Source organism: Prunus dulcis, chromosome 5 (assembly GCF_902201215.1).
Source record: "Prunus dulcis chromosome 5, ALMONDv2, whole genome shotgun sequence".
NCBI lineage: Eukaryota > Viridiplantae > Streptophyta > Magnoliopsida > Rosales > Rosaceae > Prunus > Prunus dulcis.
This window is the reverse complement of record NC_047654.1, coordinates 3,656,179-3,676,183: the sequence shown is the minus strand read 5'-3', so window position 1 is coordinate 3,676,183 and position 20,005 is coordinate 3,656,179. Positions and strand designations below refer to the sequence as shown.

Sequence of the window (20,005 nt, the reverse complement as noted above, 5' to 3'; positions counted from 1 at the left end):
AATGTGAAGTGGATTCAAACATTGCCTCGTTTTTTGGTGAAAAGATTTGGTGTTCCTAACCTTACTCTACTCCTATAGATTATTCCATGAAATTTTGTTTGACAATTTTTGTCGGTGTATGTACTTTGATGTGATTTTAAAGCTAAAGTATAATGTGCATTAGCTGAGTGCTGGCAGATTAAAACCACCAACAATGATGAAAAATAGTGACCCAATATGTAATGGTTTACAATGCATATGAGGATCATTGCCGTCCCATGTTCTTCAGATCGAAGACCTCATTGAGAGAAGCTCCAATTTCTATCTAATTAAAGCTTCAATGACACAAGCTGTGCCGCATATGTTAGTAGGTATATAGTGGGCGATCACATGCTATGACGCTAGGGCAACCTTCTCTACCTAAGCCTCTTACTGTAGATGGGACCAATCCATCTCACTTTGCTTCCCCTAGTGGAGAGAGTCTTTTATTCTTCACGCTTGTTGCTCTTGTGGTTTGGTTGGCTGGTTGCAACCTTCATCTGTGTACAACATCATTCTGACGCATCAAAATCTTCTATATATCTTCTATAATTAATTAATATATGAAAAAAAAAAAAAGTTTGTTTTAATAGGGGCCTATGTTGGGATCCTCCCTCTAGTTAGATTTTTGTACAATCGATAGTCTAAATTACTCTAAATTACTAATTTATAGAGATGGGATTTGAACTTGAATGCAAAGGAGACGAACTCACTGTCCTGATCAACTAACCTAACCCATATATGCTTCTAGACGCCTATGCTAGTTGCAACCTTCTTCAACATCATTCTGACGCATCAAAATCTTCTATATATCTTCTATAAGTAATTAATATATGAAAGAAAAAGAGTTTGTTTTATTAGGCTCCTATGCTGGGATCCTCCCTCTTAGTCAGCTTTTTGTATAATCGATAGTATAAATCCAAATTAGATACACCCGTTTTTTTTTTTTATAAAAATTTAAATGCTCTAGAATCCTAATTGAGTACACCTACCTAAATTACTCTAAATTAATCTAACTTAGAGAGTTAGGATTCGAACTTAAGTGCAAATGGCCAAATTCTCTGCCTTGATCAACTAGACTAACCGACGCCTATGCTCGTTGCAACCTTCTTCCACATCATTTTGACGTATGAAAAATAAGTTTTTATTTTATTATTTTTTGAGGAAAAATAATAAGTTTGTTACGTTGGGCGCCTATGCTGGGATCCTCCCTCCTAGTTAGCTTCTACGTAACAGAGTCAACAACAGCATCAACTTTTGGATGACGATGATAATCAAATTAATTTGAAATCTTAGAAAGAGCCCACATCCTCTGATTGAAAAAACGACCTTCCGAAGGCCCAAAATCCGCAATTTCAATTTCAATAGAATCCAAAGAAAAGAGTCCTCTGACATCAAAACTTGGATTTATGTTTCTGCAGTTTAAGGTCGTTTGTAAGAGCTATTATCTTAGTTTGGAAGAAAAGATATACATTGGGCAACCACAAAACTGAAAGGCCGTGCCAAAAATCTCATGTCATATATATCATGGAGGAGACCATGAGACTCCAACCAAATCATTTTCCAACAACAATCGTACATGTTATAGATATATTATATGTATTTTACTATGAGAGTTTGTTTCTTTGTGAGAGATTGTAATTGGAAGAAGACCTTTTTTATTATTTTTTATACGGAAGAAAACCTTGTTTTCTATATAGTTTTGATAAGCTCCTCATGAATTAAGTATTTTTATATAAGATGAATTATGTATTAAGCCTTGGTTAAAAACTATGATTTGATACCTTGCACATTTGTGCTTACTGGGATTGGGCCTGGAAACAAATTTGATCATCGAAATTCTCAATTTCGTCATCACACTTTAAGTCATTAGCAAATCTTAGCAAATCAAGTCCAATTGGATGTTGCGTGCGTGCAAGGTCATGACCGTCCTTTCACCACAGCCCAATCAAAACTGCTCAATAGATCGATATGGGTTAAGTTTGTAGGAGTAAGAAATTAGGGATGCAAAATTGGGAAATTAGAGGGCTGCAATTTTTTTTGAAGGAGAAGGTATTCAAGCTCTCCCATAACCAAAAGGACAAGCCAGGCCAGCTCGTTGCTTCTCCATGGTGGGTTTGACCAAAAAAACCAGACCCTTGTGCTTCCATTCTCTCAATGACATCTTTTGGGACGCCATGGTTCACCACCTTAGAGCACATCCATCCCAAAGGGAAAGGGCAAGGCAAAGGCAAGGCAAAGTTTGATACTATTCGCGTGAATAGTGTCAGCCTTATTTTTTTTGGTTCCACCCCAAATGGCAAGGGCAATTACTATTTATTTTAATTTATTTTATATTTTTTATACTTAAACCATTAATCTTGCCATGAGAAGTGAAAAATAGGACTAGGTATTTATATATAAAAAAAAAATCTGAAAAATTTGGTATTTTTTTCGGTTTTTTTTTAAAAAAATTTAGTTGCTGATGTCATCAATGACGTCAGCAACCCCAGGCAAGAGCCCAGGCAAGATTTGTCTTTGGGCCTGCCCAGGCTTGTGGCCTCCATCAACTGCCTGGTCTTGCTTTTGTGTGCTGGAGCCAAAAGCTGGGCCTAGGCCACCTTCTGCCCGGGCAAACCAGCAACGCTGGAGGTGCTCTTAGAGCATGTCCAGCGCAGGGCCTTTTGCCAGGGCAAGAGGCCCCTGTGCTGGGTTTTGGACCTCCAGCGTAGAAGAAGCAGCCCGGGCAAGCCCAAGGGCAGATCTTGCCTGGGCTTTAGTCCGAAGGCGCTGATGTCAGCGAGCAAAAAAAGAAAATTCAAAAAAAATTCAAAAAAATCAAAAAAAATTCATTTTTTTTAATAAAAGAAAATACCAAGAAATTATGGATGTTTTCCCTATAAGTACATAACAATTTTATTCACTTTCCCTATAAATACATAACAAGTTAATATTTTATTGCATATTCTTTTTTTTTTCTTGCCCTTGCCCTAGTCTTTTGGGGTGGAACCAAAAAAAGCAAGGCTGACACTATTCACGTGAATAGTAGCAGCCCTTGCCTTGCCTTCATCTTCTTGATTCGTATTGGTGAAGGATTGGGAAATTTTTGCAGCCCTAATTTTTTTCTCTCCAAGTTTTGATAGCTGCACTAGACTAGGGCGAAAGGGGATTGGGAAATTAATGGAACAGTACGGATGGTTAAAAGTGGTGAACAGATTTGCATCCTTTTTAAAAGTCTCTATCTCCTTATCTCTATCTACATTAAAAAATATATATATATATATATATATATATATATATCAATTATGAGCCACACAAATTGGGGACTCGATTATTGTAGGAAGATGACAATTTCATGTGTATCAACAGTTGTATCCTTATAAACAAAATTGTTTTGTCTTTACAATCAATGGTTTCTTGACATTTCAACTGGCCTTACATAGATAGAAAGGTCCATAGCTCATCAAGACGAACAAGAAGATCAAAGAAGTCCAACAAATTCAGGAAAATGGAGACTCAGAACAGTGGCGAGCAATCAGTCAGGTTTCATTCCTGTCACTACATGAATAATAAGAGAAGAAGATGCTAAAGTTGTGTTTATGTTGTACTGACAATTCAATGGTTGTTTTAGATGCACTGTGCCGTTCAATTCCAATGATCATACTTAAAATTAACTGCCTCAAATTTATGCAGGTCTGTTGCAGCAGCCGGAGGCAACTCTAGCATCAGCAAGGCATTTTGTAGGTGTGGCGAAGGGTGGAAATGTGTCATCACTAGGACTGAAGGACCAGATGCCGGCAAGGCCTTCTTCAACTGCGGTGACAATTGCACTTGTGTTATGTACGTCAATCAACACACAAATAAACCAGTCTAAGTTATTAATAACAATAAGCATCGCTTTCACCAATTGCTTGTTTGCTGAGTTTCGCTTGTACAAACTACAAAGTGAATTGAGACTAATGCCCAGTTCTTTCTACAGATATGCAGATGGGACAGTGACTAATGACGTTGTGCCGCAGGAGGTAGACAAAGTTGGTGCACGCGAAGCATACTGCGAGTGCGGTGAAGGCTGGAAATGTGTCATCTCCAAGGTTGAAGGGCCTGATGCTGGCAAGGGCTTCTCTGAATGTTCTAATGCTTGCACCTGTGTGACTGATGCCTGAAGGCTGTTGAGAAAGTGCAGATGTAACTACTAGGTGCTATTGTTGGTAGAAAGTTGGCCCCTAGAGGATGGTGTGTAACCACAAAAGGTGGATGTAGTTTGCTTTGGCAACTCATTTAATATGGTTCTGTAAAATATGGGATGCATGAATTATAGATAAAAATAAAGGGCCGGTAGAAGCTTGCTTCCTCATGTACTCAGATTAGCAATTGCTGCATTATGAAATGCATGTTGTACTCTGCTGTGCGTTTTTAGCCCTTAATGGTATTGGTATTGTTTGTTTTACTCATCCAAAAATAAAAATTGTGTGTTTTATTCTGCTTTGTGCGTTTTTAGCCTTTCAGGCACAGTTCTTACTCCACGACAACTACTGCTACTTGATGCAACAAAAACACTAATCTCTACTAAGGACTGATGAGGCACTGAAGAATAGCCATCATCATCGGTGATGCTCGATTAAAATCTTCTTTTTCTGATGAAACTAAATAAAAATCTATTAAGAGGTGTCAAAGATAGCTCCAGCAAAGCAAAATGTACAAAGGGTGCAAATTTAACTACAAAAAAACAGGAGGAAATATAAGACTCGTACAAGGGGAACAAAGGAGAGAGTGCAAAGCATTGAGCCTTCTTCTGCACTCTCAAAAGCCACTGTCTAAAACACTAGAAACTGTATACAGGAAAAGACAAAAAACCTTCCGAGCCTCTTCTCCAAGAGACATCTTCACCAAATTAGCCCGCAACACTACAAGCAACTCACATACCGATCTCGGCAACACAAAACTAGGTATCTAGAAAGTTGAAGACTCAAATGAGGTATATCTGACCTATCTTTCCCTCAATGCGGTGGGCTTGTTATGTTGCTTTGGTGAAAGATAACTTATTTACAGGCAATTGCTTCTGCAACCTAGAACCCTAACGAAAATGAAGATTGGTGAAAATTCTAACACATTGCTATTGGCTTCAGAACTGCCATATCCTCTATGGAAATTTGATTCACAAAAGTGGACACCTAGTTTATGAGTGCAATTGGCCTAATGCAAGTTCTTATTATTTGGTTCAGATTCAGATTGGTCGCCTAGCTAGGCCCACTTATGCAGATTAACAAAATATAATTTGAGTGGTTTTTTGCACTTCAACACACTTGAATTCTCTAATTCAAACTAATACAAATAAAAATTGAAACCTGAATTGATTAAAAAAAAAATAGATAAATGAGTAATTCAACTAACACAGAGCCTCTCTTGCTAAACAATAAGAATTCATAATCACCAAGTTTAAAATTAATCAAAGATTACGCACTTAATGTAACAGAGCAAGAAAACATTGACCTTTCCGAAACTGCCTTTTTCCTCACATTCCGGACACAAAATGCCGGACGTCCTCAAGAATGGCGCGACCCTGGCAAGGCCTATCTTGTCTTTTCACGTACCCTTTGGCCTCCTTCTCCGTGAACTCACTCAAACCCGCCTTCCCAATTCTCTCCCACATCGCAGGCCCAAAGCTTCTGTGCGCGTAATACGCCTGAGCCTCCACCGAAACGATGTCGTCGTCGGCATTCATCACATCAACAGGTAGCCGCTCGTAGTGCCCGATGCTCGTGCCCTCCAATTCGTCGAGTCGAGCGAGTCCTCGGGTCGACACGGAGTAGAGCTCGCCCTTGACCCGGTGACCGGACCCGGGGAGGTTGATCAGGTAGGGGATTCCGTAGGGTCCACAGACGAGCGGGTAAGAATGGCGGGTGATGTAGGGGCCTAACAAAACGGCGTCGTCGTGATTGATAAGGTCCTGCGTTAGCTTGTGGTTGTGGAAGCCTTGTTTGAGTGTGCCGTAGGTGAAGATTAGATGGGGTTTGCCGTCGTCCTTCAAACCTTCAGCCATTGGTGCGCAGAGAGCGGAAAAACTTTTATGGGAACGGTTTTTGTCCTATTTTGTTTGTTTTATTAGAATTCAGAATTGTTCGAGCAAGAAAAAGGATTTCAGAGTAAGGCCCAGTTCAAATCCAAAATCACAAAAACCCCACCAGACTGGGCCTCCTCGTCTAACTTGTAAGCCCTGGCAAAAGAGATGGTCCAAATCCAACATTATTGAGATTTTTTTTTATAGAAAATTTAGATTCAATATTAACTTGGGGTTTTTTTTCGGCTTAAATGCAAAAATGGTCTCTGTGTTTTACCACGTTTGTCAATGTAGTCCATGTATTTTTAATTTAGCCAATTTGATCCTTGTGTTTAGAAGCGTTAGCCAATATTACCCATTCCGTTAATTTTCTGTTAGAATAACTCAAAAACTATTTAAATATTAACTTTAAAAAAACATAACTGTTTCGATACAGTTTAAAAATAAAAACGTAAGATAAGAACTATTAAAATAATAAATAAATAAATAAATAAATAAAGGGCAAAGATACCACCATGCAGCCGCTGCCACCCTTCTCTCTTTCTTCCTAACAACCACCCACCACCCGTTTGGCAACCCCATGTCTAATCTACCCCACTCTTAGGCCATGTTTGGTAGACTTGACTGAATTGGATATATACAATTAAAGTGGATATGATTCCAGTCCATTGTTTGGTGGGTTTAAGTGGATCATGAACTTGTTAAGATTCAATTTTTTTGTTCAGGATAACAGTCTAGTATACGTTGGCTTTCAAGTAATGGGTTTCGAAGACTAATGTGGAAACCAACTATCATCTTCTCCTCTCTCATGTCGTCTTCCTCAACAAGTTCCGCATCGTGTCCCCATAATGCTTCGATTCATTTACCTAAACCTGCTTTGAAGTGCTTTGCTCTCTTATGTCCACTCCCCTCTCTCATCTCTCCTTTCTCTTCTTCTTTCCTCTTTTCTCTCTTCTGGTTGTTTTATATATACAAACTGATTTCTCTATTCTGGATTACTTGGCTCTCTCTGAAAATAAAATATTCAATTTTTTTTGCTAAATATTGAGATGTTTAGATGATGGTTATCCATATTTTTTATGGGTTAGATGTCACTGTGGTTTTTTGGGTTTGATTTCTTTTGTTAAAAAGAATGACTAACTGGAGATTTGTTTTATGAACTTGTACCTAACTTTCGATTCACCTCATATCCTTTTTTTTTTTTTTTTTAATATATATTTTAAATAGAAATTAAGGATATAATCTACTTTTTTTCGCCAATTTCTCCCCTACCATCTAAATCCTCAATATTTTGTCCAAGTTTTGGTTAAATCATTTAAAAATTTATATTTTTGAAAAAAATTGAAGAAAAAGAGTAAATCTAGCGCCAACCCTCCCTCCCCCCAACCCGAAGAACCCAATCCTCCTTCCCCCTTCTGTCTCCTCCCTTCCTCCCCTCCTCTTCTTCCCCTTCCATCTCCCCCATTCTCCCCCTCTAATCTCTCTATCACCAGTCTCTGATCTCTCTATCTCTCTCTCTCTCTCTCTCTCTCTCTCTCTCTCTCTCTCTCTGAGGGTATTATTTCAATTTTCATTATTTTATTTTATTTTTCAATCTTCAATTATTTTTAATGTACGAAATGACCAGTTAAACCTAACAAAAATCATTCATCCTTTTGTTTCCCTTCCAGTATTAAAGCACTATTCATCTAAGTTTTTTCAGATCTGGTTTCCGTTCCAGAATTTGCATCATCCTTTTAAAAAAAAATTATTTCATGTTGTTTTCAGTTTGTATTTTCTTGGATCTGGGAAAACTATTGATTTTTTTCTTTTGTTTCAAATTACCATTTTCTTTAGATAACAACAATCTTTTTTCTCTTGCATAATAAAAAAGAGAGATTTTCTTCTTATAGGAAGAGAATGACCTTTTTTTTCTTTTTTTCTGCAAAAAAAAAAAAGTAGATAATTTTTATATGATGAAGACGGATATTGAAAAATAGAAAGATACTGAACAAAAAAACAAAACAAAAAACTGAAAGAATAGAATTTTTTTAAATATAAAAATTTTCACCCCACTGCAGTCCCAAAAAGGATGACATCCGTACAGATATACTTTAAAAATAAAAAATAAATAAAAACCGGTGATACTCATTTGACAAGTGGAGCATAAGTGTTGGGCGGGTTTGTACTATACTAGATTCTTTTTCAAATTTTTTTCAAAATAGTATAGCCGTGTGACTATACCTATTTTCTACTTTTTTCAAAAATAGTATAGCCGCCCGGCTTACGCATTTGACACGTGGCACATAGGCCCTAGTGTAAAAACCCAAACCAAAATATCTAAAAATTAAGATTTCTTTATTCTAGTCAAAAGACGATTTTGCCCTCGTATATTTTAAAAGGGAAAATTTTGACTTTTTGATCGGAAAAGAATTCGAGAATTTCACTTATGCCATTGCGTAGAGCACGGCGAAACGAGTCCATAGACACGGAGTTTGCGTACAATAACAGCTACCAGGCGAGTATTAAAATGTCCCCATTCGATGCTTTGTATGGAAAACAGTGCAGAACTCCATTTTATTGGGATGAATTCGGTGAGAACCGACTGGAGGTGGCAGATGATGTTGAGCGGACGAAAGAACAGGTGAAGATAATCCGAGAAAGGCTGAAAACAGCCCAGGATAGACAGAAGAGTTATGCAGATAACAGGAGGAAAGACCTCCAGTTTGAAGTTGGAGATTGGGTATTTCTGAAGCATTCGCCTTGGAAAGGCGTCGTAAGGTTCGGGAAACGAGGAAAGCTAAGCCCTCGTTATATTGGCCCGTACGAGGTTGTGGAGCGGGTAGGCCCAGTAGCTTACAGACTAGTTTTACCTCCAGATTTATCTCGGCTGCATGATGTGTTTCATGTTTCGATGCTCCAGAAGTACATTCCAGACCCATCTCACGTACTGGAGGAACAATCGATAGAGCTGCAAGAAGATCTGACTTATGTGGAGCAGCCAGTGCAAATTTTGGATCGGAAGATGCAAGTTTTGCGTTCGAGGGAGATCCCCCTGGTGAAAGTGTTATGGAGAAGTCATACAGTAGAAGAGGCTACCTGGGAGCCCGAGGACCAGATGCGGGAACAGTACCCGTATCTCTTCGAGTAACAGGTACGTAAATTTCGAGGACGAAATTTTCTTAAGGGGGGTAGATTGTAAGAACCCAAACCAAAATATCTAAAAATTAAGATTTCTTTATTCAAGCCAAAAGACGATTTTGCCCTCGCATATTTTAATGGGGGAAAATTTGACTTTTTGATCGGAAAAGAATTTGAGAATTCCGGTTGAACGAGTCCATAGACACGGAGTAGACCCAAATTGGAGTTCTAACGAAGAAAATACGATCAAAAAACAGTGAAGGGCAAAACGGTAATTTGGAAAAGTTAGATTTTTTATCTCTTCTTCTCCCTTCTCTCTCCTCATTTCTCTCTCCTCTCTCTCTCTCTCCCCGCGTGCGACCCGCAGTCGTCCCTCCACCTTCGTCTTCAGCCAGCCGCGCCACAGGGCACGGCTACCCTCGCCATCGGTGCCGTTCGACTCAGCACGTCGCCGCCTTCCTCGCCTGGGCCGTCGCCGACATCAGCTCGCCGGATTTTGGCCGGAATCAGCCATTTTTGCCGACTGTGGTGATCAAACTTCCATTCGATCGTTCTCCCTCATTTCGCCTCCAATTCTTTCGAGTGAGGTATGGTTTTCCACCTATTTTGTGTGCTCTAACTGATGGTTGGCTGGGTTTAGATCAATTCAATCTCTAGATCACTCGATTTTCGATTTGAAAATCGACCGAACTTCGGCCGCCGTGAACGGCCACTTCCGGCCACTTTTTGGGGGTGGTCCAAGAACAAAAGTGACTCCAAATGGGGTGTTTTACCTAGGGTAGGAGTCTGGAGTCTCGGTTCCACAATTTTTCGGCACACCCGAATCGCTTTGGACACCCAATCTGCCCGCGCGTGTGGCGGCGCGTGGGCCAGGGTGGTGGCATGGCTCTGGCCAGTTTTGAGGTCCTCGTGTCGTCACGAGCGCATGGGATTTCGCGGATCTCGATTCGGAGTCCGTTTGAGCCCCGAACGGATTTTCCATATCGCGCGATCCGTGAGTGCAGTGTTGTTTAACCGTTCGACCGCGCTGAATTTTGGATATGTCGGTCCACGTGATTTCAGGATTATGTAGGATTCGACGGATCGCGAATCGGAGTCCCGGATACTCCGGAATCGCGAACCCTGGGGCTAGGGTTAGGGTTTTAAGCGATAACGCTATTTTGGCCAATCCGACCGTCCGATTCGGACCAAATTCGCAGAACATGGTTCCCGCTCTATAAGAAACCTTCAAGGATGATCAGATTGGCCAACGGACACCGTGGACCCCAAGGGTCCCGGGTCGGCCGATCTAGCAGTTTATCGCTTAGCCGAGTGTCGGACCTTTCGGAACTAGTCCGAGTGTCTGTAAGAGATTATGTGGGCATAGGAGTAACTCGGGTTGAAATGCACTCATTTTAGGAGCCGGGGGCAGGGTGTTTAATTTAAATTCCTTTTTATACAGCAGTTTATTAATTTATTATTCTTGAATAAGCAGGCACCAGAAGTCCGGCTAATCCACAAGAGGGACCCTCGAGAGGTCCAGCTAGCTCGGACCAGCGGTGAGTGGACTTTTCTTTCTTAAAAAGATTTTTTTTAATTATATTTTATATTTGATCTTGAATAAGTGATTTAGCATGAATTTTATTATGCAAATACTTTTATTTTTATAAAAATTAGCTAAGCAACAGATTTGAGATTTTTGAGCTAAAACAGTAGCTTAGCTCAGAGTCAGCAAAATTCAGAGGATAGCAGATTTTATCAGAAACAGTGATTTTAGACCACCATGTACCCACCTTACAGTTGGTGATTACCCATAGTTGGACCGATGTCGACGGACATCCGGTCCGATTTCAGTTAGTCAGTGCACTTGACTTGCCTCACGAGTTCCGGGGACGCTCGGACCGTGAGTGCCAGGATTTGCGGCTCGGCAGACTTGGTGTCCCGAGACCGGCCAGGATTGCGGCTCGGCTGACTCTGTGTCCCCGAGACCTGCCAGGATTGCGGATCAGGCTGACTACGGTCCCCTGTATCCTGCCTGAGCGACTCGAGTGACTTGGTGTCATTGAGGACCTGCCAGCGGATCAGGCTGATCATAGTCCCCTGATTTCGCCAATTTGCGGCTCGGGTAGCCTGTGTGACGCCCGAGACCTGCCAGGGAATTGACGGCTATCAGGGGTACAATTAGGTGGCAGTTTTAAAGGATTTTAAGTTTTTAATGCAGTTATTATTTCATGCATTTCTATCAGTATCTTTGATACTCCGCATATGTTACTCGAATAGATTGTGCATATTATGTGAACATTTATATAATTATGTTTATTTACGTTTATTGGAATATCTCGAGTTGATTATGAGCAGATTATGTTTTATACCCTTATGTTTTTCAAACGGGGGTTATTATATTCTAAATGGTTTTCTCAAACATTATTTTTGTCCACTCACAATTTTAACTTGTTTTTCGCCCCCAGGCCGTAGAAGAACGAAGGAAACCACTCGGGCCATCACCCTAGCTCCCGACCCACCACCAAAGCGTAGGAACTTGTTGTACTTCTTTGTAAATTCTGTAAACTTGTTTAGAAATTGCTCTGGTATCTTGTTGAACATAAGGAATTGTGGTTGAATTTTGTTTGTTGAACTAGTCTGGCCGTTGGTAGGATTTTTGAGACTGTTTGACAGGTGGAAGACTTTGGGTATGGTCAAATTACAGAGCAGACTCTGCCGAATTTTCGGCAGAAGTCGGGAGAAAATTTTAAAAAGCAATTGACAAAGGAAAGGGTAAAAAGGTCATTCGTGCCCGACATTCGCCAGATGTCGGACACGCACAGGAGTCGGCTCGGACACGCACAGGAGTCGGCTCGGTCACCTAGGATATAAATAGTATAGCCGTGTGGCTATACTTTTTAAAATGAAAAAAAATGTTAAAAAAATAAAATTAGTTTCTTAACTTTTGCTTTTTTGGCCTACTTCTTTAATTTAATATATGTAATTAAGTAATACGTTAGCCTTTTTTAAATACTTTAATTAGTATGTATATTTTAAACAACAAATAGAATAATGAAATTAAATATGGTGTTTGCTCCACTAGGATACAACTTTCTAAATCAAAGTCCTAGCACTAGAGCTTTCATTTCTAGCGAAATTTTTGGGTTTATCTATTCGGCTTTACAAGAATGAAGATATGAATGTTCTCTGCGAATTTATAGGACAAACCCAAAACATTATTTAAAAATAAATCAAATAATTAATTAACTAATCGAGTTTAATTTAAATCTTAGAGCCCGAGAGCCCTAAGGCCCAATTCTAACCTTTTGATTAATTTTATATATATATATATATATTAATTAACCATTGAACACATAATTCTCGCATATTATTGAAGAAAATGATATATACTAAAATAAAATAATATAGCTGCTCGGCTATACCCAGTTTTCCCCTTAATTGGTTTTATAAATAGTATAGCCGTGCGGCTATACCTACTCGTTTGACGCGTGATGGATAAGAGCTGGGCGGGTCTATAGAATAGTCGCCCGGCTATATTAGATTCTTTTTCAAATTTTTTTCAGAATAGTATAGCCGTGCTGCTATACTCATCTCCATACTTTTTTTTCAAAAATAGTATAGCCGCCCGGCTCTACGCATCCGACACGTGGCAACTAGACCTTGGCCCTTTTTATATATATAAATAGTATAGCCGTGCGGCTATACTCTTTAAAATGAAAAAAATTATAAAATTAGTTTCTTAACTTTTGTTTTTTGGCCTACTTCTTTAATTTAATATATGTAATTATGTAAGAACCCAAAATAAAATATCTAAAAAGAAAGAAAATATCTAAAAAGTAAGGAAAATATCTTTTAGTAAAAAGACCATTTTGCCCTTGCATTATTAATGGGGAAAATTTGACTTTTTGATCGAGAAAGAATTTGGGAATTCCGCTTGCGCCATTGCGTAGAGCACGGCTAAAGGAGTCCGTAGACACGGAGTGGGCCCGAATCGGAGTTGTAACGAAAAAGTTATGGTCAAAAGAGTCTCAGTGGCATAACCGTAAATATTTCGAAGTTGCATCTATATAAACCCAGACTCTGCACGAAACGGGCCACCGACTTCCAGAAGGTGCTGGCGCCGCCTCCAAGCTCCAATGGCCACGGGACCGGTGGCGTTGGAACCGCCATCGAGTCCCCTACCTTCTCCAACCAACCTCAACCCTGGGGCCGCCCTGAGCTGGTCGGAAAATCGTGTTTTCCGACGGAGGTTCGTTCGAAGCTACCTAAACTTCCAGCTCGAAGTTCTCCTTCGTTTCTCCACCAAATCGATCGAGGAAGGTATGGTTTCTCAGCTATTTTTCGTGTTCTAGCTAATGGGTATATGGGTCTCGATCGATTTTAGCTCTAAGGGGTTCGATTTTGAACTTGAAAATTCGGCCGAACTTCGGCCCTTCGAAACTACTGTTTCCGGTCACTTTTTGGGGGTGGTCCAAGAACAAAAGTGACTCCAAATGGGGTGTTTTACCTAGGGTAGGAGTTTGGAGTCTTCGTTCCGAGATTCTTCGGCCACCCGAAATCGCTTTGGACACCCGATCTGTCCCGCGCGTGTGGCGGCGCGTGGCTCAGGATGGTGGCACGGCTCTGGCCAGTTTTGAGGTCCTCGTCTCTTCACGAGCGCGTGGGATTTCGCGGATCTCGATTCGGAGTCCGTTTGAGCCCCGAACGGATTTTCCATATCGCGCGATCCGTGGGTGCAGTGTCGTGTAATCGTTGGATCGCTCTGAATTTTGGATATGTCGGCCTACGTGATTTCAGGATCGCGTAGGATTCGACGGATTGCGAATCGGAGTCCCGGATACTCCGAAATCGCGAACCCTGGGGCTAGGGTTTGGATTTCAAGCGATAACGCGATTTTGGCTAATCCGACCGTCCGTTTCGGACCAAAATCGCAGAACATGGTTCCTTCTCTGTAAGGAACCTTCAGAGGAGCCCAGATCGGCCATCGGAGATCGTGGACCAACGGGGTCCCGGATCGGCCGAACTGGCAGCTTACCGCTTATTGAGGGTTCGGGTCTATTAAAGCCGGTTTAACTGTCCAAAAGCTAAGGTGGGCATAGGAGTAACCTGAAACGAGTGCGCGTATTTCTAGGAGTCGGGGGCAGGGTGTTTAGTTGAAATTCTTTTTATTCAGCAGTTTACTAACTTAATCTTTCGGGATAATCAGGCACCAGGAGCCCGACAAAATTATAAAAGAGATCTTCGAGGGATCGAAGTAGCTCGGACCATCTGTGAGTGGACCTTCTTTCATAAAACAGATTTCATGAATGATTGATGTGCTTTTATATAAATAAATTTTATAAATGAGTTTATATTGATTTTATATAAATAAGTTTTTAGAAATGAATTTATTTGAATAAGTTTCTTTATTTGATCTTGAGGAAGTTTTATTACGGTTCTGAACTTGATCAGTACAGTAACAGTTTTATAAATATGTGCTGCTTATTTAAAAGTCATAGAAACAGAGTTTGAGGTTGAAATCAGATGAGACAGTAGCACAATTTGAGATTTCAGTTTTAATCGGATTTTCTAAAGGAATCTATTTTAAACCCACCTTGTACCCATTTTCTTTATGGTGATTACCCATAGTCGGACCGATGTCTACGGACATCCAGTCTGATTATAGTTCAGTCAGTGCACTTGACTTTGCCTCACGAATTTCGGGGACGCTCGGACCGTGAGTGCCAGGATTTGCGGCTCGGCAGACTTGGTGTCCCGAGACCTGCCAGGATTGCGGCTCGGCTGACTCTGTGTCCTCGAGACCTGTCAGGATTGCGAATCAGGCTGACGACGGTCCCCTGCATCCTGCCAGAGCGACTCGAGCTGACTTGGTGTCACCGAGGAATCTGCCGGCGGGACAGGCTGATCATAGTCCCCTGATTTCGCCAGTTTGCGGCTCGGGTGGACTGTGTGGCGCCCGAGACCCGCCAGGGAATTGACGGATATAACAGGGGTACAATTAGGTGGCAGTCTTAAAGGATTTTAAAGCTTTTACTGCAGATATTGTTTACTCATTTTTTTTAGTAAATTCAGTCGAACGAAGTTTTAAAGGATTTTGAGCTTTTTTTTATTCAAGGATGATTTTCAGCCATTTTATATTGGTCTCTCAGTAATTGCACATGTGTATTTTTGGTATTTTTATTCAGTATACCAGTTCTTTGATTCTTCCAGGCAGTAATATCTTTATATCAGATCGATTATGTAAGTTTCTTCATTAGTATACAAATTCATGCTTATAGAATTTTTTATATGGAGATATAGTTAAATTTTCGATGTATATATATCCCTAGTTATTTCAAAATGGGGGAATTATATTTTAGCTGGATTTTAAGAATCTCACTTTTTGTCCATTCACAGTTTAAAACTTGTTTTTCGCCCCCAGGTTGTAGAAGTGCATAGGATCCACCACCGGGCCACTCTTAACCTCCACGCTTCAAAGTCAGGTAAAGTTGTAGAAATTTTTACTGAAAACCCGTGAACTTTAGAAAATTGCTCTGATATCGAGTTTATTGGAAAATTTGAATCTGGCAAATTTTGGTTTATCCTATTCTGGCAGTTGGGTGGAAATATTTGAGATTGTTTACATGTGGAATTTTGGGACTGGTCAAAATACAGGGGAGACTCTGCCGAATTTTCGGCAGAAGTCTAAGGAAATTTTAAAGAGAAATTGAAGTAAGAGGGCAAAAAGGTCATTTGTGCCCGACATTCGCCAGGTGTCGGACACGCACAGGACTTGGCTCGAATTTCAAAGTGGAAATTGGGTCGGGTCCTGTCAAATTAAGTAATACGTTAGCCTTTTTTAATTACTTTAATTAGTAATTATATTTTAAGCAACAAATAGAATAATAAAATTAAATATGGCGTTTGCTCCATTAGGATACAACTTTCGAAATCAAAGTCCTAGCACTAGAGCTTTCATTTCTAGCGAAATTTTTGGGTTTATCGATTCGGCTATACAAGAATGATGATATGAATGTTCTTAGAGTATTTATAGGACAAACTCAAAATATTATTTAAAAATAATTCAAATAATTAATTAACTAATCGGGTTTAATTTAAATCACAGAGCCTAAGAGCCCTAAGGCCCAAGGCCAATCTTTTGATTAATTAAATATATATTAATTAACCATTGACCTAAAGGTCATACCCACAAGCCACTCAATTGGGCTACTTGCGTGGCCAATCCAAACTACTATATTTGCAAGAGTAAGTCTTATGAAGACCTCAACTAGACCTCAACTATATTTGCAATGGTCTCTAAACTAGTACACCTGAGTTGTATTTTTGTCCATGACGTCCAAACCATAGACATAGACAAAACGTATACAATCAACAGAAATATATATTTCATCAGTCATTAGTTATTAGTTAATCTATTGATCATGAACAGGGAGATTTTGCACTCACCTATGTAGTGTATAATTAAGTGATGTTGGACCAGTGTCATACCGCACGGCAGGTGCTATATCAGTCGGCATTTGTGTTCCACAAGAAGCATTAGGCAAAGGCCTGAGTTCTATCGCTGATATAAATGGAACTCTGGAGGTTGTGTTCACCAGACAAACATGTATATATAGTTCGCAGTGTGACATGAATTAGCTCTTTGATCATTGTTGCTTCTGAGGCATTGCTTCTAGGGTTATTTGTAGCAATGGTCCCTTAACTATACTTGGAGTTACATTTTGGTCACTTAACTCCAAAAATAGTTACAGATAGTCCACTCATTTAAGTGTTGTGATCCATACTTACAGGCTAGCCATCAATGGAAAGGATGCAAATCTCTACATTAATTGACCGATCTAGATTAATCTTAGGGCCAGTTTGGCATTGCTGTGCTGTGAAAATAATCGCTGTCAGATTTGCTGTGAGAAAAATCAGCTGTGAGAGAAAGCAGTTTGGTGTTTGGTAAAATTTTTGTTAAAAGTGTTGTTGGTATTGATTTTATGCATAATCAGAAAATGATTGCTGCATAATCATTAAACCCAGCGCCTCTTCGAAACTGATTCCTGCATAATTAGAAAATGAAAGCACCTCATTAGCTGCTTTCTTTTATAGCTTTCTCTCACAGCAATTTTTAACAATAAGTGATTTTCTTACAGTTTACCAAATGGGTTGAGCTTCTCAAAATTTTTAAAAAATCACTTATTACCCCAAATAAGCAATGCCAAACCGGCACTTAGTCCACGACAGGGCTGATTCTACTAAAATATTTTATTTTTGTCTGACAACTCAAATGTATGTGGAAGTGGCTGACTTTAGTGGTTCAACGGGCTTGAGTTAGAGATCCATTATTAGTAGATTCCATGACTTGAGTAGGTCAATAGGCAATTATATATAAAATAGGAATAATAAATGGGCAATTTGAAATAGTTAAGTTATGCCCTAGTGCAGATACTCCAATCCTGCATTTCCATATTCAGACATCAGTGAATTCTCATCACACAAAAAATTTCAAAAAAAAAAGAAAAGAAAAAAGAGAGGAGATGTTAGTTTCACACCCTGTGCAGCATCTGTAGCTATTTGAAGTCTACCTTTCCAAGTGAAGACAACTGGAGTGCTGTCTGCATCCACAGAAAATAAAAAAATAATGTGGAGATCAAGGAATGTTTCTGCAGAACTTAGATTTCTAGTGCTAAAAACAAGAGATATTTAGTGATATACCCATTTCTAGCACTAATATTATAAATAAACCCTACACAATTGAATTCCTATAAACAAACCCAAAAAAAACCCAAAAAATGATAGTTAGCCTTATTGAATTTAATATTGATTATTAAATTACTTTGATGCCCTATTGAGTGCTTTGGGTATTTTTATGAGATTTTTGGGTTGGGCTTGTTTTAAGAAATTGATGGCAGTTTTGTAATTTATAAGAAGTTAAAAGCTTTTTTGTTATGTTGTAAATGAGCTTTGGGTGTGTTTTTAAAGTCCATTTTATATAGGGTATTTTTATAATTTGGGCCCCCATATTGGGTATAATAGTGAATCTCCCTAAAAACAATCAAAGCCTCCGGCAATTTATTGGTCTTTTTCCAACAAATTAGAAGTTACTAAACAATGGTAAATTTTGGTATGAAATAGTTTCAATTGCAGCCAAACCTGATAGATATGCTTGTAAGTTTCCATTTTCCATGTACTCGTACACAAGCCCTTCAACTGAAGACGGTGGTTCATAATATAAAGCCCAATCCAGTCTGATCCTATCTGGCCCACCAAACAAGGCCTCTCTCTCTCTCTCTCTCTCTCTCTCAAGAACAACCCCTACCGTCACTATTCCCTAGCCATTTGCCCCATCCCCAGCCACTCCCCAGATATTCTGCCTGATCTCCACCCCATATTTGTCTCTAACGGGCCCCCTTCCCTCGTACCCCTCCACTCAACACCCCCTTCCCACTTCTCCACTCGTTGGGCAGACCCTCCCATCCCCGACAACCCAAATCCCTTTTTTTCAAGTTTTTTCTTCTAATGTTATATTTTACTTTTTAATGATATTTAATATTCTTAGATTAATTCAATTCTTTTTATTAATTTCAAAAAGGTTTCTAGGTTTTTAAAAGACACAAAAACAAGTTTATCATGTTTATTTAATAGCAAATTTAACAGAATAGATAACTTTAGCTAACGGTCCTAAACACATGGACGAAATTGGCCAAATTAAAAACAAGAGAATTAAATTGGCCAACTTGGTAAAATATAGAGACCATTGTTCTAACAAAATAATAAAGTTTTTTTTTTTTTTTTTTCCAATTGTGGATTCAAGTCTCTACTTTCATTCAAGTCACAAACACTTTGGATTAGGTCACAACTTCATTTTGATTTTTACATATGTTGCATTTAGTATTTAATCTAAATTTTCACCATTTTTTAATTTTTTTTAAAAAATAATATTAGTGCGAGAGTGTAAAAGAAATTTACTTATTAGTTTTGTCCCTCTAACTATTGTTAATGTTAGTGAGAAACACTTGTGTGAAGGGGATTCAAACTTACATGCAAATGGGTAGACTCATCGTCCTGACCAATTTATCTAATTCACGTCTATTCTATGCCTTTTTATATCAATTAAGCCTAATAGTAAATTCAAAACTTAAGAGTATTTTAATAATTAAACTCCACTTCTAGTCACCCATGGATTTGCATCCAAATGATTTCGGGGTTTCTCACCCTTAAATTTGCATCCAAATAATTTCAAAATTGCCATCCATTTGTTTGATTTGCGGTTTTAAAACCAAGCATGAGGGACTTCCAGAGAGGAGCCTTGATTGCCTCCGTCATTTTTCTTCAGCATGGCTCCATGTTGTGCTACTTCAATAAAGAAACAGAAATTCTTGGCCCAACAAGTCAACCATGCCTCTATCATTTTCTTCAGCAGGGATGTGCTCCATTCTCCCCCAAGCCTTGCATCTTCCTTTTATTATTTGAGTGCTGCTATTTCCACCACCCTATCCTATTTTCTCACCCATCTTATTTTCCCACCCACCATGTAAATTTGAATAAATACAATCTTATTTTTTCACCCCCTATTATTCCTAAAATAGCCTTTACAAAATTAAATGAAAAAAAAGTTAATCAAACTCTCTTCTCCAAGTCACCTCCAACCTCTTCCTCTCCTCTGCCATCACCACCATCCCACCAACCGCTATGTAAAACCCATAAATTTGTTTTCTCCTAATCAAATTTTGCTTTAACATTATCTGCCCAAATTAATTCCCTATTTATTTACATAAATTTCAAATGAAGCGTGCATAAGGATAACTCACCCAACATCCCTACTTTGCGATATTCCAATTTTTACTTCTTCTGTAGTTTCGA

At 39.2% G+C, this 20,005-nt stretch overlaps 2 protein-coding genes across 2 annotated transcripts; one reads left to right on the top strand and one right to left on the bottom strand.

Annotated features, from left to right (window-relative positions):
- Positions 1-3,355: 3,355 nt before the first annotated feature.
- Positions 3,356-6,055, bottom strand: LOC117629232 (putative gamma-glutamylcyclotransferase At3g02910). The gene is made up of 2 exons (XM_034361759.1): positions 5,488-6,055; positions 3,356-3,810 (listed from the first exon to the last, which is right to left on the bottom strand). Exon 1 carries the CDS (start codon positions 6,035-6,037, stop codon positions 5,510-5,512), a length of 528 nt encoding a protein of 175 aa, XP_034217650.1. The 5' UTR covers positions 6,038-6,055; the 3' UTR covers positions 3,356-3,810; positions 5,488-5,509.
- Positions 3,409-4,448, top strand: LOC117629233. The gene is made up of 3 exons (XM_034361760.1): positions 3,409-3,540; positions 3,691-3,837; positions 3,977-4,448. Exons 1-3 carry the CDS (start codon positions 3,506-3,508, stop codon positions 4,158-4,160), a joined length of 366 nt encoding a protein of 121 aa, XP_034217651.1. The 5' UTR covers positions 3,409-3,505; the 3' UTR covers positions 4,161-4,448.
- Positions 6,056-20,005: the final 13,950 nt, after the last annotated feature.